A 21,118-nucleotide genomic window follows, 5' to 3' on the forward strand; every position below is an offset into this window, starting at 1 on the left:
AGAGCCAACAGAGCCCCTAATTGGCCATGACCGCTACCCCGGGTTGAGCCCCCCAAGGAAGATGCTCCTGGGGAACCCCCCGACGCCCCAAGCCTGACCCTACCCCCACACCAATCACAACAGTGAAGGCGAGACCAAAATATGACCCCCCACCCCCACTAGGTGATGGAGCTGATCAGAGGAGCCCAGAGCGATTGATCTGATGTGGTGGCAGAGGCTGTATCAAGACTAATGTAATCTAATAGATAATTTCTATATTGGTTAGAATTAAGATTGTTTTTATTTTTCTAGTTCATGAGGACTGTTTTCTTGGCTATGCATAGAGCAGTGAAATTTACAGTCTTACATATTACTGAATCATCGGCCCGTCTTATATCAGGACCCTGTAGTCCTGTCAGTAAAGCTCTTTATTGTCTGTATAGGAACACAGTATAGGTAGACACTTTACAGAGTGTTAACAGGCAGTTGTGAGGTAACTGTACTGCTCTGTACTGCATTAAAAGAGGCTTACAACTACTTTTTGTCCCCCACACCCACTCTATATGTTTTTATTTAGCTGTGGCAAAATGTCTTTGAATCTCTTTTAACCTTCTTGGGGTTTAAAACAAAAAGGAAAGAGTTGTGTTGAGTTAGATGTAATGGTTGAGTTTATAGGATCAGTTGCTATTTGTTGCATTGCTCTAAATTCACAGTAAGTCTGGACATAAACTCAAATGTTTCGTTGGCAGGTGGAGAGAAAAATGCCACACAGCAGACTTTGGCAGTGTTAGTTAGGTGTTGCCTGTTTTTCAGCCCCAGGGTGGTTTGTGGCGACGCCAACATTTACTCGACTGCAACCTGCTTCCGCCAGAACTGAATGATCTCCACGCAATCGAGTCTGATTCGCTGACTCACCCGCAAGGCACTGCCAGGAAAGCTCATAACTGGAGATAATAATCCTTAAATGTTTTTAACCTTTCCCAGCTCTTCTCTCCACACACACACATGCATGCACTCTAAACAACCGTCTGCACAGCTGTGAATTACATGATGCATGTTTATTCAAAAGGCATGAAAAAGTGGAAAAAGCCATCCTCGTCAAGTGTTCATTAAGAACATATGAGATCATTTGTATTTTCTTCCTCACACCTGAGAGCAGAAATAAGTCTGAGAGAAAAGTGGCCTCAAAATGTAAAAGATGCACATAAAATTAACCATAAACTAAATTCACAGTGTGAGCAAGTCGGACTTACAAAGACATTTTTTCCTTCATTTTCTCTGCTTTAAAAGAAGAACTGTGATGATGATGATGATGATGATGATGATGATGGTGGAACTAACATTTAAACATTGTCTGACTTTACTGCATGTAGTTCTGATCATCTGTAATAAATTGATGACCAGAGAACATAAAAGTGACGCCAGCTCTCTTAAACCAGACTCCAGCAATAATGAGGATTCCACATCTGTCCTCAGATCTGGTTGTAATTAGACGTGTAACAGTAACAAAAGGAGAACGCTTATATCTGTTAAGTTATATTATTAAGGCTCAATAAGTGATTCTTGAAGGTTTTAGCTCTGTATTTTTGGACTTTTTAATATCACAGTTTTGCAGTAAAGCTGAACACAGTGGATTTTACTTAGGCTACGTCCACACGTACACGGGTATTTTTGAAAACTGAGATTTTCCGTTTTCGTTTTAAAAAATAATCCCGTCCACACGTAAACGCAGAAATGAAGGAAAACGCTGCTAGGAACATGCCAAAGCAGCAGGTGGCGATATATTCCTAACCGTGTAGAAATGTTGGCCAATCAGAAGTCTAGAAGCCTCGGTGGGAAAAAGTAAACAAGGATGGGGCATAGAAGCAGAACCGAGTCGTATGTGTGGAGGGACAGTAACTGTGTGTGTATATGTAAGCATTTAAACACTGCAGAGAGTACAATTAACAGTAATATTATTGTAGAAATTCATTTCACCGAAACGCACAGTGTGACGTCAAAAAAGGCGCACATCTTTGACGCTGCGTTTTCTCCGTTTTCTCCATTTTTCTCGTCCACACGTAAATGCAAAAACCGAGTTTTCAAAAATATCCACCCTGGCCGGAGTTTTTAAAAATCTCAGTTTTCAGTGACCAAAAACGCCGTTTACATGCGGACGAAAGGTGCAAACGCATAGAAAAATCTGCGTTTTCAAAACTACCCAGGTACGTGTGGACGTAGCCTTAAAGTGGGCATGTGTTTTAGGAGCTGCTAATATTAGACATGTCTAATCTGCAAACAATGAGGTCAGTGTACGTCCAAGGAATATCTGTGTTTCACACTCACACACAGATATTTTTTCTACTCTTGGCTCCGTGTGATGTCAGAGACGGGATATCCCTTATATGGTCATCTCGGTCACACTGCTGTGGCTGTGAGCACAGATGCCACCTGTTGTTCAAACCTTCTGTTTATGTAGGGCAGCCAATCAGAAGGATGTTGCCTTAAAAGGGGAGGAGCTAAAACAGTTTCAGACAGTGGATAAACTGCTCTCAGGCTCAGGGAAATCAGGATGATTTTGAGCTGTGACGCTAGTCTAGTAAAGTCCGTAAATATCTATAAATGGATTTATTTATTTTCTTGTTTTACCTTTACTTATCAGTTGGTTCCAGCTGTTTTCATGATTGTGTCAAATTGTATTTCACATGACATTCTTCACAGGTTTATCCTTTAACCACACGCTGCCTTCATTTCACCTCCTCTTGATCTATTATCCTTATTTCAAAAGCCATGCATGTGTAGATGTGTGCATGTGAGAGCCAGTCTTACACACACTTACCTAGTGTACAAATTGAATTCCCCTTTTGCTCTTTGTCATCTTCCTTTCCTCCACAAAGCTTGCACATCTAACTTTATTTTCACTTGGCAGGAAACACGGGGCTTGTTCAGATAAACTCATTATATACATACAGACACTCACTGTCTTCACACTAACATAAAAACAAGTAAACACACACATGGCCCTCTGTTCTGTGAAACTAACATAAGTGAATTAAGTACATTAATAAAACATAAAAGGTCTTTAATGGGAGCTCTACTGCAGCGTCGGGCAACAGATTCCTTTCTCCAAACATTTGCTGACAGATTTAGGAAGGACAAGAAAGTGAAAGCTTCTCTATAAACAGCCATAAAAATATCTGACGGGCTTCTCCTGTGAATGGAAGAAACTCAAAAACATTAATGTGGGAGGCCTTGAAATGGTTCCAGGGCCGGAAATATCCCAAACTTTCTCCATGTCTATGTTGTAAGAGTATCAGCACTGAGATACAAATACAAGACACACACACACACACACGCAGAGTGAGCCATCTCTCTTGACCTGATTGTGCTGATGATATGAACCCGGCCCTGACCTACATGCTGTTTCCATGTCTGAAACGTAGACTTTCACTGCCTCTTATCGCCTCCCTGCTTCAACATCCCAACCAACATATTTCCTCACAGAACAAGAGCAAACCTCACTGGAAGAATATAAACAAATAGCACGGGTGTGCATGTAACATTTTTGGTTCTCTTAAAAAATTTAAGGTATTTATGAACGAAGATGATTTGATGATGTCATTAAATTGAACATAAATGTAGAAATCACAATAAATGAATAACAGACTAATAATAATGATAAATCATTTAAATCCTCAGTGGAACAGAAGCACTGTGTGTTGCCTAATGCAAGTTAGCAATGCTGAAAGGGTTATTGATGATGTCAGACAGCTTAAAATTGGTGCGCTGATTATAGAAGCAATAAATCTGGCTCCTTGAGGTTTCTGGAGCGCCCGCCCTTTTGGGTTTCAATTATAGTCTCAAAAAAACAAGGAGAGTGCAAAGGGAAGGCATTAAGAAAGTATAATTCACGTTGAGAAGAAACCTGAGTGGTAATCAATATTCTGTTGTCAAAATAAATATTGAAAAAAAAAAAAATCAAATATACCTTCTATATTGATTTGAACTAAAAGTAATTTAAGGGAAACAGATAAGATTAAGAAAAGTGTGATAAGAGAAAAAAATGCTGAACAAAGATGTAGGTTGCCAAATAATCTAAAAATTGCTTGTTATTGGCAGCCGTCATGTTGTTGATAAGCTTGATTGTTGCCTCATTGGAGAGCTGTTAAGCTGCTATATGATGTGCTATGATCAGAGTTTCCTCCAATGCTGGATCAGCTGTAGGCCAGCAGAGTTATAGAGCATGCTGGCGAAGCTGGAGGCCTTACTGTCCATCCACTGAAGCGCATTTATATAAAAGCCTCAAACTGAAAAAATAAGCACAATTATTAGACAACATCAGAGGGCAAAGCCACAGATGAGCCTGCTTTTACTTCATTTCCCTCAATTATCAAACTCAAGGTCCCCTCTTCTCTGTATTTAAAAAAAGGCGTGCTGCCAGCGATCCATTACATGAGCAGGGGAGCCCCGGCTTCTCTAGAGAACTGAGTAACCTACATTTCTCCTCCATCTTCTGTTACCACAAATACGAGAGGATGATACCGGCTCCTGACTTTGACATGTGATCCCTGCACGTAGGAATGTACACAATAAAAATGAGATAAAGCTCATCTCTGCTGCCTTCACAATGAAACTAAGCGTTTTCTTGTATTCAAGGTTCATGTTGCTCACAGCTCTTTATTGACATTTGCTAACCACCATTATTAAAACCAATAACTAAGAAAACAGTGATTATTACATCTGAGTGTTACACGATAACACTTTTAATAACAAGCCGCAGACGTCTTTATCCATCCCATAAATAAAAGACTAGAAATTTCTTCTCATTTCTTTGACATTTAAGGAGACGAGGCTTTTTTCAGAGGATGCTTAATGACAGCTCGAAAGAAGCCCTGTGATTAGTGAAAATGTCAGTGTGCATGTGAGAGTGGATGCATGAGGAATAATTCACGACAAGAAGAAAAAAACCTTTTTGCGGAGAGATTTAGTGATATAAAGACAAATAATATGAGAGCGACATGTTTCCTTTTAAGAGTCTTTTCAGTAACAAAAGGTTGGTCCAATGTCAGCTTTTCTACATTACAGCTGTAGATGCCCTGCCTACGCATTTCTTATTACTTATTGATTCAAGTCTGTTAATATAAGGGACTGTAAAGCCTATCAGTTATACTCAACTTACCACCAATGGATGGCCTAGGGGTGACACGGGATGTTCTCAACAAAGATACAAACAGGAGGAGAAACTATACATGACTGAAAACCTAAAGTCAAGGAACTCATCACAAGGGCAGCTAGATGTAGGCACAGTGGGTAAACTAAACTACAGAAATGTGGAAACACTTGGTTTCTGGCAATAATTATGAACGGTGGGATGTCACGCTGACAGGAAGTAAATACGCTGAGAACACTTAAATATTTTCAAACTGAAATGGGGAACAAAAAGTAACCAAAAACTCTGGAACTCTTAACTGTTTTGGTTGTTTATTCATTTCATTTGATACATATATCTGAGCCTGAGTCACTGGGCAGAAGACTTCCTTCACCCCAGCCAAATCTTCCACTGGGGGACGCTGAGTCGTTCCAAAGCCAGCTGAGAGATATAGGTCGTGTCCAAATTCATGGGCTGCATCCTCCTGAGGACCCGGCCTTCGCGGTCTACGTGGGCCGGGTCCTCAGGAGGTCGGGTATGCCGGAAGTAAACGGCTATGGAATTGGACGGTCTAGCCTTCTCGATCTACTCCCGCCCTTAATTCAGAGTATTTCCGGTTGTCAGCGCCACGGCACGAAAATTGAAAATGGACCCGAAATCTTTCTCCGTTTTTTGTGTTCATTTTTAATTATCAACGAGCTAACCCACATTCTCGCCTGAAAATATGTTTAAAGTTTAATAAGAGTAATTTTAAAACTTAGTAGCGGCCGCCATTGCCGGAAACTGGAGCTTGGCTGGGCCACGCTATGAATTCTGGGATATGGTGGGCCAAGAAGGACACACCCGACCCATCCTTCAAATTCGGGGAAAAGGAGGACGCATTTGTCGGCTGCATTCGGAGGAGTCTACGAATTTGGACAGCCTTCGGCGCGTCGCTGTGACGTAATCGGTCTACAAATGCGGCCTCAGGAGGATGCAGTCCATGAATTTGGACACGACCATAATCTCTTCAGCATCCAGGAGGCGTCCTGATCAGATACCTGAACAACCTGTATTACTTGTATATTTCTTTATTAATTGGTCCCTGACATCCTGTTATTTTGCAAAAGCAATTCCTGAGCAAAGCAACCTGAATGTCTCCATGCTGCTGACGTTTTGTATAAAGCTTTATTTTGATTGAAAATGACACACTACATCCATTTTCTAAACTTCTTATCCAACCATGACATCAGGGGGCTGTGCTGCACCCTAATCCCAGCTGACACAGGGAAAGAGGCGGCAAACACCTAATCCGTGACAATGGCAGGGCTAAATTCAGACAATCATTCATGCTCACATCCACACACCTTGCAGTCAGCTTTGAAATGTCCAACCAATCTCACGTCAGGATCCAGCTGACCAGGAACGTTCAAACTAAGAACCTTTGATGTGCAACAACTGTGCTTTGCTCCTGTCAGTTTTAATGTTCCATCAGAGTGCATTTTTCATCAGTTTTCCCCTTGTAGCACTCAATCTTATGGAGCTAAAAGTTTCGGGGTTATCAACTAACGAACGCTACAAACCAGACACATATATTTAAAGAGGACTTAAAACTGTGGGTATCCAAACTCAGCCTTCATTGACTCACAAAAAAGGCAAAAGGAAGAACTCGGACAGAAGCAGGAAAAGGCAGAAGACAGACACAGTAACACTGGCGTCTCTTATGCAGCAGGTTTTTCATAGAAACCCAGAAGATTTTTCTCAGAGCATGACGTCCCAGCACATTTCAGACCCAGCAACACCCTCAGACAAAAATAAACAAAGCACGTAGTGTATACTGTGCAATGCAGTGAGGAGTGCTCAGACCTTTACACAGGAAGAACCAAACATCCACTCCGCAGACACATGGCACAACACAGGAGAACAGGCTCACATCTTGACCCATGTAACCGTAATAGCTAACAGGTTGTTGGGAGGCAATGCCTCACAAACGACCCTGTGATGGCAATGACCCATGCCATGACTCGCTTTGGCTCATAATTACAGAGTTGGCCAATGACTCTCTGCGACAGGACAACCCCACTGTGACTTTAATACGTTGGACTCCACATCTGCGTTTTAAAAAAAGCTTCTTGGTTTAGAGCTGAAAAACAAATCCAGTTGCCTTCACTTCAGTTGTTAACACTACTATGACCTGGATGACTGAGAAACTACACAGACACCAAAATGAATCAATCAAAAGTGGTGCTGAAGCTTCTGAAGACCTCTCTGTATAGTCTCCCTCCTTCATGAAAGCAGATAAAGTTGTGCCTGAAAGCCCCACTCTGCTTTTATAGCGGTGAATCAGCAAAATTCTGCCTCTTCACCATCTCCTGGAAGCTTCCCTTGAGTGTTGCTCAAAGGCAGAAAGATAAAGTATTACATTTATCAACTCACCTGCGACCCGAACCACCGCCCTCTCTGCTGGGTCCAACACTGAATCTTGGCTCTTCCTCTTCTTCCTCTCATGCTTGGACAGGTTCCATGGCAAAGTGTCTCCCGGTGGGCCCACAAGTCCTGATGTACATGGGGATAACGACCCCCCTGAACGCTCGCTACGGAATGACGGCTCGCTGACGCAGGAGCGCTCACTCAGAGTATCATCATCCGAAGACTCCATCTCTGCTTAGGGCTGCAAGGAGGAGAAGGAAGGGGAGGAAGGATGGTAGGAGGAAAAAGGGATGTGGGAAGGGTGGGAAGAGAAAAGAGGTCAGAAAAGAAGGACAACGTGGAAACACTCGATAATTTATTGCTTGCTTAAAGTGTGATCACGCAGGGGTCATGAATGATGCAAAGTTGTAACATAACAACAGTAGTAATGTAGCAAGACGGATGAGAGAAATGAGGAAGGAGAATGAACTGGGTTAAACTAATCATTGTGTCCAGATGATAGCTTCAGTGTTCAGGAAGCTGCAGATGTGCAGCGACAGCTGGATGGAAGCGAAACAGCGGCTCAGAGAAGAAGACGACACACATCGCACTGGAAACGTCTGAGGCGAATAAACAAAACATGAAAGATGTAACTTTGAGACACAGATGAAATTTCATCCTTAGCTTCAGTTGATCAGAATGCATAAAGCGGACCACTTGCTTTGCCCTATTAAAACGCTATTTATGTGCTTGGACCGACACGTAAATAATGCACAGACTGCTTCTGCAACACGGAGGCGCGGTGGTTTGAACTGTGCCTCACAGCAAGAAGGATCTGTGTTCAAACCTTGTGATTAGCTGATGCTTTTCTATGTGTTTACATGTTCTCCCTGTGCCTGCATGGGTTTCAGCACTCTGGCTTCCTCTCAGATGCCAAAGATGGCATCATGTGACATTAACTGGTATGTCTAAACTGGCCATAGATGTAGTTATCCAATCACAGTCCTAACACTGTTGACCTGTACATCACCTCTCGGATGGATGCTTCTAAAATAGATGTGGTCCATGTTCCTACATTACTGAAAAAGCTTTGAAATTTTGTACATTTTGTGGATTTCTTTACCCCACATGGCATTTTTGCAACATCTGTTATTTAAAAAAAACAAACATCTTTCAAGCTTTTTAAAAACACAATTTTCTTCAAAGTTGTGGGAGCACTGACAAATTGCTCAAATGGGAACTCATTCCAAAATGTTATTTATTTATATTTTTCCTCTATCTTAGAGATAATTTCAATGTAAGTTGCCCAGTTTTGGACATATCAGCTATAGAGATGTCTGCGTTTTCCTGATTACAGTGGAACTCAATGACACTCGCTTCGTGGTGCTCAAACTTTTGATAAACTCCACAGTAATATTTCTTTCCAAAAATCACAACCAGATCGCACAAACAAGTCTGCGAGCTTGTCGTGAGCAGACTCACACTGTTTCCCTTTGGCTGAATTAGACTGCCAGCTACATCACAGCGCTGAAGCATCTATCCGTGATGAAGGGGGGTCATGCTCCTGACAGCGTAAACACTGACGCTGTCCTCCCTCAGCTGAGCTGTAAGGTTACAGCTACATTTGCAGCCCCTGGACAAACACAAAGATCATGCAAACTTTTAAGGCATAAAAAGAGATAGAAGCTGGTGTAACTGCTCCAGTTTGGACACACACCAGTTTTTATAGATATATGGAAGATTCCAGGTGTGATGGAAGAAAGTAATCTCGGAGCTGAGGTGGGGGGATGGGAAACAGTTCAGCAGGCTGAGCAGAGGCAGTGATGAAAAAGGAGCAGCGAGATGAGATTTAAAAGTCTGAGTAGCGTTTCTATTTTTAAAGAAGAGTCAATATGCAGGAAGACAGAAGAGAGCTTTTTCCTTTGTCTTCGTCTGGCTTTCACTCCTTATACCTTCTCACGTTTCTACACTTCTATCTGTTGCTCATCTCCACTCTTTAACCTACCTCTCTAAAGCGAATTAGGGGCTGCAGGCGTCTCACACACACAAGAAGGAAGTATGTGTGTGTGTGTTTGTAGGACTCTGGAGACCTGATGAACTGATCCGTCTATCTCAGGATCAATACATCAATAACTCTAAACTCAGCACCTCTATTCTGAGAGAATGAATTGCCTTATATCAGCTCTTATATTTCAGCTCCACAGGGAGTCCCGGCAATTCTGTGCTGAGGTTTATGCATGAGAGAGCAGCAGAATGCTAGCTTGTTATTGTGAAAAAGTACATAAAAGTACAGGTGTTACTAACAGCACTAACAGCAGCTTTGTTCTAATCAAATGAGTCTGTGGACTGTGCGTGAAAGCAGAACCCTGAAACTGAAAGCAGCTAAATGGAATTCAGCCTTGATTAACGTCATAATTTATGACATTTCCTCCCCATTTAAATCAGTGCAGTGGGTAAAATATGCAGACTTTGACCTCAGCAGTAACTATAAAGTGGACTGAGCACAAAGTATAAATTATGGCAGAGCTGTTGTTTTTAAATGCACAAATAAATTGTGTTTTTCTTGTTTATGTCAGTGTTTATCAGGGGATATTTTGATGATTTTAAACAAGAGTAGAATAAGTTATAATCTTTAAATAATTAGAGATGACATATTACTTTTATTTCCTTGTTTTCAAAAGCCCGCCAACTTCACTAGACGGGGATACTGTTTGTTTTACAGTTCATCCACCGACAGTTAGAGCTAAAAGCGAACACTGCAACCTCTGAGAAATTCTCCTCAGCAAACAATCGGCTTAACCCTCAAAGTGTTGCAGATTGTCGGTGAATAACTTCTGCTTGCTGCCAAAGACTTCGTCACAGTAGATCTGTGTTTACCCCCTCCATGCTGTAGCAGACTACACTGTGGAAAGACCTGAGAGGTGGTCACAGAGTGGGAATGATTCACTGGACGACGTGTGAGTCCAACACAACGGCTGAGATTTCCATCTGCTCCGCTGCTGCCAAAAATCCTCCTCCTCCACCTCCGCTGACTGGCCTCTGGCTAAACCGCTGGCAAAACCCCACTTCCTGAATCCCTCCGTCTCCCCAGCAACGCCGCGAGGAAGAGGTTAAATGCCTTCCCAGAATTCTCAGCGACCTCACTGGTGTATAGCTCTGTGTGTAAGTCTGGTTCCCTGCCGCTTTCTGACAGTGAGTCAGTGCCACTGCAACAAGCGGTTTTATAAATAGAGCCAGAACTGAGGCTTCAAAGCCGCACTGTGTCATTACAGCTCCATGAAGACAGAATGAGAACTTTGAAGAAAAAGAAACTACCAGGAGGAGAAACGCGAGCAAGAGCGAGCTCACTCCTTCTGTGATGAGACCCTCACCAAGGCACAGACACAGCTTTCCTCAATAAGACCATCAAACAAAAGCACACACACAGTTTGGTGAATTCCAGCCATTACACTTTAAAATATACACTTAATTTGAGCCCTAGTTTCTCAAAAGTGCTTAACTTAATCATTGCTTTCTGACACACCAACTGTTTAATCTTTGCTTCATGTCTACAGAAGAATTACCACCTTTCGGGTGTACACCTTAACCAACCAGGTTGCCTCTCTTCCTGTTCACACTCACATATCTATTTATATGGAAGATTTTGAAGGAATTTAATAGGCGGCCAGAAAAGATTTGAGTCACCAATTTAATATCTGACCAAACATGCTCACACTTGGCACTTCTTAATAAGAGTTTTATGTCGTATTATTTCGTCATGGTAAAGATAACTATTGAACTTTTAGAAATAAACATCACTTCAGATTTTTTCCAGTGAGACATTTGTGTACAGTCTGTTAGAATTATTGGAGAAATGTGTGATTTATGGTTAAATATTGAGTTTTTTTGTAAAGTGACAGTGACCTTTAACCTCCGCTCACCAAATTCTAATCAGTACCTTCAGTCCAAGGTACTCAGGGGATGTGCTGCCATGATTGTTGCTGTCATTAATCACTGGTCTATGAGTCGTCACTCCATGAGAAGCACAGGTCAGTGATGAGTCCCTGCCACTGCACTCAGCTCTGGGTAATCTGCTCCAAATCCCTGCAGGAACATCCATTCCTCTGCATTTCTGCCTCTGTGCCCTTGGGCCTTTCCTCCTTCCTATTAAACTTATTATATCCCATTAATTATGATTTTTTAAAAAAGCAAATGACCAGCAACATGCAATCCAAACACAGAGAGGCCAGCGGGTTCAAACCCAGAACCTTCTTGGTGTGAGGCACTAACCAACACATGACTGTGGTTCATAAAAACTAACCCTGTTCCTCTTGATTTGATTTTAGACTTTCAGTTAAACATTTTTAGACAATCAATATAAAAATGTGCCCCAGATTGAAACTATTTGTTAGATGATTTTTGTTATTAATTTCACAAATCTACTAACTGATAGATCTAAGAGGTATCACGCGACTCTGAAATGACCCACAAATGTTCTTCGAGCCTGAATAAATGTCTTTAAATTATTTGCCTGGTTTAACAAAAGTCAAAAACATCCCATTTACAAAAGGGAGAAAAGCACTGCAATAATATTGTAATACAGGCGTATTTGTATATATAGGACATATATACACGCAGAGCTTTTGGCCTCTTCCTGTGACAGACTGTAGCAGTTCAATCAAACCAAACAAAGGTACTGGATGGTTGACTGGCCTGATTTATAACTCGCAGCCAGGATTTACATGGACACGGTCTGTTCCCACAGCTTAGTCTCAGCAGCGTGTGTGTGTCTGAATGTGTGTGTGTGTGCTGCAGGAAACAAAAGTAACATAAAACAGAGAGAGACTGTGACAGAGATGTAGAGTGAGAAAGAGCGATGAGGGAAGACAGGAAAAGAGATTTGAGGAGCGAGAGAAATCCAGACATTTGCAGACAGACGGTGAAACTCTCGTCTCTTCAGGGCGGCATTCCAGCATGGTAACAGCCACTGATGAGAGTTTCACTGACATTCACGCTCATTGGACAAAAACAATCCCTGACACACACCGTAACATAAAGCCACCAAACAAGAAAACACAACTGATTAACATGTGACTCATTGTGTACATCCTGCAAAATCTGGGAACCTGCATGCTCCCAACTAACCCAGTAAAACCTGAAACAAACCCCCAAAATAGACTGATATATGAAGTCTGACAAAGAAACTACAACCAGTAGTTGATTGAAACTAAGTTATCACCTTAACCTGACCTATTTTTGTATTCTATATATTCTAAATATTATAATGACATCGAAATATACACAAACAAATTCAACAAATTCAAAAAAGAGCATTCAAACTGCTTTTATGGAAAAGTACGATAAACATTTATCGTTGTTTTCACTAGTAAATGTGTAAAACTAGTGCAAATGAAAACTTTCACAGATTACTCTGAGTATTGTGAAGACTAATGTACACTCTCTGGTGTGCTGCTAATCAAATGCACTTAAACAGCTGATTATCAGTAAGCCTGGCCACCTCTATAAAAGCAGATGTTTTGACAGTGTGCTGGTCTGGAGCACTTAGGTGATTCACAACATCACAATCTTCCCAGGAATGGATGTCCCACCAAATTCCCCCTGAGGTCAGACCGTGTAATGCTCAGAGAAACTGTAGAGAAACTGTAAAAAAACTAAGAGCTACATCTCAGACTCTACAGGCTTCAGTTAGCATGTTAAAGTTAATGACAGTCCAATTAGTGACAAAATTAACAAATAAAATATGTTAATTTTTTAGAATCAAGAATCAAAGTACAGCAATGACGCAGTGAAAGTACAGACCTTAGCCAGAAATACTGTGGTGGGACCTTATGAGAGCTATGCATAAAAGAGTGTAAAGAAAACGAACAAAGTTTAGCAAGTTTAGCTCAACAATATGAAATACTGACAAAGGCTACAGGATACTGCTACTAAAGCTGCTTCTACAAGCTGCCTAATTATGAGATAAGCTTAGTTTTTCCTGTAGCTGTACATGTCTTATACTGTGGTTTAATATAGTCACATTTATACAAACTATATTTTTCTATTTCCTTTTTATAAGGGTGCACTGATTAGCTTTATCCAGTAATGCAAGTAGCTTTAGCAAATGCTAGCTTACCCACTGTTTCTATTTCTGATGATTAAAATTAAATACATTGAATTTATTATTTGGTTGACTGACCTGATTTATGTGGTGCTGCTAAATCCAGTCAAAAGGGGGAAAAATCCCAGATAAACATACTCAACTTAAAAGCTAAAAGCTAACTAGTCTAGCTTATTGAAAAAGGACCTGCCATATTTTATGCTTTTAGTTTTAAGGTTTTCCAGTTTAAGTTGGCTTAAATCCCTTTAGATCATACTTACATTTATTAGATTACAGATAAACAATATACATTTGGAAATATATGCTAAATAAAGAACTAGAGTCAGCAATCAGTGATTAGCTTAGCATAAGGAAAAAACGGCTAACATTACTAACTGCAAAACGTCAATTTAATTCATTTTTCTTTTGCTTTTAAAAACAATATTGCAAAAAAAGATGATACTTGCTCCCATGTCTGTATTTAACATATAAAGGTAGACAAGATTATTGTTTGTTTTTGTTTCTTTGTGTATAAAATAGATAAATTACATATTGAGTAAGAAAGATCAGCATGTCACTGAGCTGAAGGGTACAACCCTGTGCCCAAAAAACTGAGATTCTGTGTAAAATGCAAATAAATCTAAAAATCAGTAAAGCTCCTGAAAACAAAACAAAGATAATATATCATATGCTGGAAATAAGATTTATTGTTTAAAAAAAAAAAACCTGCTTAAATTTTATGTTTGTTTAAAAAAAGGTTAGCAAAGGGGCATGTTTACATCTGTGTTGCATCACCGTCTCACTGTGAGAATCTGGGAAATAAGGAGAGCCATATCTATAGTTTCCAAAGCAAAACCTTTTCCCATTTTGTCTTATATAGGATGTAGCATTTCAACACTTCCACGCTTGTGCTGCGTGTCTTCTAAAGGACATATTTCAATAAGATAAGTCAGAAAAAATGGAGAAAGGTAGGACAATGTAAGTGATGCAACTTCTTTCCCTCCCATGCATAAAAGTAATAAGCATATCTAAAGCGTGTTCCTTACGTCAGTTATTAAAAGTGTAAATAGTCAGTGTAATATAAGAATGAATGAGAAATGCCTCCCCTTAAACTGCAGCTGCCAGCTATGATGAGTAACACACCAACGACTGACTGACTGGATAAATGAATGGCTAGACTGAACTCCCCCACGCGTGCACACACAGACATACATTAATACACATGCAGACACTCACATGAAAAGTATGCATGCATAAATACACAAATGGGACTGGACTGCCAACAAATCTGCATGACATGAGTGTACTGGAGTCCATCAACATGAGAGTGGAAAAAAAAGGACAGCTAAACAAAAGAAAGAAAAGTATGTGCATAGATGAGCAAGGATGACACAAGAAACAGGATCTCTTATTTGAATGACCTGATCGTTTGTCATCGTATGCCTGTCTTGTATACGCTCGTCAATATTTACTGCTCCAGGATGTGGCGATAAGTAATCTTAGTGTGTCTGGCTTTGTTCCACCTTTATTCACTCATGGTAAAAATGCTCTCTGCAGACCAGAAAGCTGCAGGGAGAAGAAAATCAACACAGAGAGTCTTGGCCAGACAGACAGACAGACAGAAGAGGTGCCAGTCGTGAATTTCACAAAGAGCAGAGGGACGATTTCAGCACCATGAAAACAATGCTGAATGACTAAATGGATAAGTGAGTTTGTTCCCAAACAAGTCCCAAGATAAAAATATCACACTGGCAACAAGCTAGTGAACAGGATGGAAAATATAGTTGATAAAATGCTGGATGTTTACCCTCGGAAGCTGACGGAGACTAAAGTAAAGCTAAAATGTGAATGAAGTTCATTCATCAGGTGGACACCACACTCCAAATGAATGATAACATGCCCACTGGTTCTCGAATGGGGGTAATCCTAGCCTGATAACAGCCAGAACCACTTGAAGAGGAAGGATTTAAAGCTGTGAAATGAGGCAAGGTTCATACTATATGCTTGGAAAGTCTTCATTTTCCCTCATTATCAGGCTTTTTAAAATAAAGAAGCCAAAAAATGACTTGTGTTCACACCAAAGCCATAACTTGTAATGAAGCAAATGAAGCACGGTGGAAACTACGTGTTTGGCATAAAAAAAAAAAGAAAAAAAGGAGAGATGAGTATAAATCCAAACATCCGCTTGCTCCCAGTGTCTCAGATGTTCAGATATTGCTGCTTTTATTGTTTTAGTTTATCAAAATGAGCAGTTTAGATATATTTATATATTCCAGCATGGATTAATTAGTCTTTTGTTTTTATTTTATTTCATTATAAATTGAGCATCTCTTGGCTTTCAACTGCTGGACATACAAAAACAGGAAACCTGGAGGTGTCACCTTGAGCTCTAGGCGCCTATAATGTCCACTTTTCACTTGTTTATGACAGTAAGCAACAACAGCTTCCACTGCTGTTAGTCTAAATTGGAAGATCTGATTGAAATAAACCAGACATTCAACAATTCATTGCAAATTAAATAACAACCACGTCTCGCACTATAACAGTCCTGTCTTCTATCCCCATCCTCACAGACATGTTGGTGCTTTCCTGCACTGTAACATGCAGTAGTAAGGAGGTGTGCAGAGGAAAAAATGGAAGAAACCAATTTAAAACGACCATTTAAATGGAAATGAAGGTTTGAGAGTGTTAGGAGTGTAGTAGACTGAAAGATAAATGTCCAGCATAAGGCTAGAGGGAGATGTATATTTGACCATCTGGTGCTGAACGGCAGGAGGGGACTCCTGCTTGAATCCTGTTTTTCCCTCCCTCTGGCTGCACCTTGCACATTATATCCAGTATTTTCCAGACAGATAGACAGCCTGCAGTTATGGAGCCCACTGGGATTCATGCAGCAGGTAGAGATGGAAGTGCTGCTGGTGATGATGGGGTGTCTCTGGATGTAATTGGCTGCAGGGATCGCACGGATCAATAATGGCAGCCTCTCACGGGGCGTGTTGGTGCACATAACAGAGATATAGCTGCAGCTGGTGTTTCGTGTCACCAGCGTTGCACGCTTGCCTCGCTCTCTCTCTGTCTGTCTTTCCCTTTGATTGTGAGGAGGGAATGTGTTTGCATGAATGGACATCAGACATGGAGCCCAAACGCTGTGTGCGCGCACTGAAAGGCTGGAAAGCAGGGAGCTCTTTGTCCAACACACGGCCACTGCTTGGATGGATAACACCAACTAATTACATTTATCCATTTGTGGTTGGCACTGTTGACTAAATGCTGCTTCCATACTGCTGCTGCTGAGTGTCTCATTAGGAGAAACAGCCACGGCAGCCTTCTCACGACCCAGAAACCCCCTCTATATCTCTCTCAGTGTGAATGTCCGCTGGTTATTTCCAGCCCAGCCCTTCAGCACACAAATCATGAGCAGTGTGCTTAGAAACGGCGGATGTATGAGATTACTAAAACTTGCAGTGCATCACGCCAATAAACGCAGAGCTAATGAGCAACACGTTGAGTGTGGAAAAAAAAAAACCCAACTCCATCCATATATTATAACCTGTGCATAATTTATGATTGGTCTGCAGTTCTTATTGAACATGTCTGTAAATTGCTTTTAAAGTGAGTAACAGCGATCCGTTTTGAGCTGATAAGCATCAGTGTTTTGTCCCTGTAAACACTCCATAACAGCAGCGGGCCTGACAGCTCGTGAAAACACATGATCACGATGGTTTGAACGCGCACGAGAGAGTGTGAAGCACAGACACGAGCTGCCTGCCTGCACGAGCTCCGGAGCCGCTTACCTTCCCCGGGGCAGCAGCGGTCCTGGAATCCGAGCACAGCGCGAGGGAGGCCGGGGATGCTGCCGCCGCTGCTCCCTCTCCTCCTGGGGGTAGATGGGTGGATGGAAGCTTGGATGTTTTCCCGCTTTGTATTCAAGGTTTTTTTGCTCCAAAACCGAACCGACACGCAGCCGGTGGGATGAGGCTGGAGAGAACAGCGGGCAACGTGATCCTGAATGGTAATGGCTGTCCTATTCCTCCTCCTTTCCCCCTCTCTCAGTCTCTGCTTCTCTCTCTCTCTCTGCTCCTCTCGCCTTCAGCAACCCCCCACCAGCCCTCCTCTCCCTCTCCGCTTTTACACACACACACACAATCTCTCTTTTCTGTTAAATAGGCTGTTTTCACGGCTACGATACTTAACCCATGACTACTGAATGTGTAAGTGTCGCGGAAATTGAGATTTCGGGTGTACTCCTGCGTCATCTGTGGCTCAGCAGCACCGCCAAACCCGCGCGCGCGCACACACATTCACTGACACACACACACACACACACACACACACACACACACACACACACTTTCTCTTAAATCTCTTAGAGAATAGGGAAACCACAGGCGTTCACGGTGGTGCATTTGCTCCATTCACATATTTCGGGATTATGTAAAAGAAACAGCGCTTGATCTGGTCCGCGCTTTTACGCCACACGCGATCGTATTAATCTGGGATTTCATAATCCCTCCGTACTACCATCGCCACCCCTCCTCTCCCTTCTCCAAACAGCTGGAGGAAGGCAGGGAGTATCTTAAAAAGCAATTGATTACAGCTGGAGGAACGGAGCGCAGTGGAAAGCATTGGGAGAGTTTGGGGTGCCGCTCCCAGTCTTCTGGGAGGAGATCCTTCACAGTCTGAGCTGACGCTGGAGTCCCGCATTACTCATTTAGGAGAAAACTGGACTCCTGGAACAGACCGGACTTCACCGCTCTGTATCTAAACATATGTAATTTAATTAAATAAAAGAAAAAAAGGACTATATGAAGGCATCTCTAATATGAAACCACAGAAGATCAACACAGATTCATGCAGTTATCACTTTGGCCCCATGTGACATTTTCATGTCTTTTAGCTCACTGATTTGGGGTTGTATCATGCTCCAGTTTGCCTCCAGAAAAACACAAAAAGGCTCCAGGAAAAGGCCTCTAAAACAAATGAGTCTTCACCTGATTGAAATGTCACCATCCTCCCTTTCAAGATCATCTTCTCATGCAGCTCTCGATCATGTTAAACACTGCTTCTCTTTTTAAATTGCTCTCTGGAACTTTTTACCGCTCTGGTCTGGGCTCTGTTTCAATCTTCTCTTTTCACTAAACTGACCGTCAGGTTGCATGTGATGATAAAAGCTAAAGTCTGAAGTGGGGTGATATATGCGGGTTTCATTAAGGAGCGTACTGACCAAACTGTAGTGGTAATGTTCAGTGCAGTGAGTAAAAATGATGTTTTTTAAGGTATCAGTGTATTTGGCGCTCAGGCTGATAAGACGTTGGTTTAAAGCGGTACCACTGTAATACCTGGATGTATGGCAGGTTGGGTTGTCCAGCCACTGCTGCAGGATAATCCCAGTTTTCACCCTCCCTCCGTCACAGCTGATCAGCCCGGTCACAGAAGGAGAAGCACAGCTGGATTATCTGCACTGCTGCCAGTTTCACCAAACAGCGCATGAACCACCAGCTACACAAAGTGTAAAGTTCACTGATCTCAAGATTTTTTCACTTTCAGTTAATTATTGACCATTGCTGAACTGATCATCGTTACATTGTGTAAAACTTTGTTCACAGCCGGAATGTTGTGATAATGGGAAGCATAAATCATTTCTGGAAATCTTTTGCAGCGCAGGCGGGATTATCTTTAATTTCCAGTTTAATAAGGCCAACCTAGATTTGAACTGGAAAACAGTGGGACCAGCTGCTTTCAGAGTGTGTGACTCAGTCCTCATGGAAAAACAGTCACCCACACATGAGGACAAACAGTCAAAACCTCAGAGGAGGTCGGTGAGACTTTAACACTCTGGGGACTTAGCTGAAACAAAAAGATAGAGGGATACAGAAGGTATCAAGCAATCATTGTGACGAGTCACATTTCTTTCTGTTGCAGAAAAAAATCTACCATGTTTGGCCTTCAAATGACCTTGAAAACAAGACCTGATGTCAGGAATATAGGCAGATCACTGGTAAACTAAACTCACTCAGCTTTGGTATACAAATCTGAGAATCAGTGTGCGATAAAACATACAAATATAGCATAAACTCATCTCCATGTCATGACCCCCCATTAATTTTGCAGAGGATCTGACCTCTGTGTCCTCACTGGTGGCTAGAGGGATGCATATAATTAAATCTCATGGTGGAGTCTGCATGTATAAAAGAACCAGAGGACGAATAAACAAAGAATTACCATAAATGCAGCCATGAAACGCGAGTGGGTTGAAGAAGAAGTGCCTGGGTGTAAAATCTGAGGAACCTGAGTGTTTTATCTGTGCTCCTGCTCCATCTTGTGGTGGCTCATGAAGCCTCCTAACCCCGTCAGCCTGATTTAAAGGCTGCTTATTGACTCAAGGATGTCAGGGAGCATCCATTCAGATCTATCTCTCATCAGGGTGATTGAGCTGTCCCTCGGGAGCACTCGCTCACTGATCCACAGTACACTTTACTAAAATTAGGTCAGTGGGTTAAGAAAATAGACTTCACTTTAATTTGCACTTATATTAAGACACCGCAGAGCAGACTGCTGACTACAACAACTGGAAGGGCAGTAAATCATTTCATAGAAGTCAATAAAGCAGCTGTGGTGAGGATATTAAATTCAACAACTGTTGGTTTACTCACTGCATCACTCACAGGCCTGACTTTTAATGCAAACATTAAATTCTGATTTAACCAATATTCAGCTCAACATTAGGGTTTAAGGGCTAAACACACAGAGCACTTTGGAAAATTACAATAACAAAAGATGAAGGGTAAACCAGCTGTTATACGTGCACATTTCAAACCATTAAGTCTGATAACTTCCTGGAGGTTTTTGAGGAACGCTCAACTGGGAGCAGACCCAGAAGTCATTGAAGAGATTATATACCTCCTCTACGTAGCCAAACTGCAAACGCTATGTTTTATGTGCTATGTAATTTTTACAATAATAAAAACTGTGCTGCATTCAAATGTTTTAGGAGCATTTAGTGTTGTTTCATTAATCTTAACCAGCTCGCAATGCATTTTTAATAGTCACTTTGCTTGTGTGAGTTTTGCAAAGGAGCTATTCCATATAGTAATAATAGATGCTCTATTAGTGTAAAATAGAAATACTCAGTATCTCAAATTCTAGTCTTTTTTGTTTGCTGTTGTTTTGTTTGTATTTGAATATCTTGCTAAAATCAAGCGAATGCATAACAATGTCAGTTTACTGTTTTTTTTTCTTATTACAAAATACTGAGTTTGTACATTTTTTGTGAGCCTGTAAATAGAGCCAATAAATTTAAATGGTAAATGGCCTGTATTTCTATAGCGCTTTTTACTAGTCCCGCCTAGGTACCCCAAAGCGCTTTACACACCCAGTCATCCACCCATTCACACACTGGTGGAGGCAGCTACAGTTGTAGCCACAGCTGCCCTGGGGCAGACTGACAGAAGTGAGGCTGCCATATCGCGCCATCGGCCCTTCTGGCCAACACCAGTAGGCGGTAGGTGAAGTGTCTTGCCCAAGGACACAACAACCGAGACTGT

The 21,118-nt window shown here is 41.6% G+C and overlaps 1 protein-coding gene across 1 annotated transcript in view; it reads right to left on the reverse strand.

Moving 5' to 3' along the window:
• Nucleotides 1-17,854, reverse strand: part of LOC146492794 (microtubule-actin cross-linking factor 1-like) — a 119,676-nt gene extending 101,822 nt beyond the window's left edge. Inside the window, exons 1-2 of the mRNA XM_085149416.1 lie at nt 17,369-17,854; nt 7,523-7,757 (exon numbers count right to left, since the gene is read on the reverse strand). Of these exons, the coding sequence (XP_085005542.1) occupies nt 7,523-7,745 (223 nt within the window). The 5' untranslated portion in view covers nt 7,746-7,757; nt 17,369-17,854. The remainder of the gene's footprint in view (nt 1-7,522; nt 7,758-17,368) is intronic.
• Between the last annotated feature and the right edge of the window lie 3,264 nt (nt 17,855-21,118).

This window comes from Neolamprologus multifasciatus, chromosome 22, assembly GCF_963576455.1.
Source record: "Neolamprologus multifasciatus chromosome 22, fNeoMul1.2, whole genome shotgun sequence".
NCBI lineage: Eukaryota > Metazoa > Chordata > Actinopteri > Cichliformes > Cichlidae > Neolamprologus > Neolamprologus multifasciatus.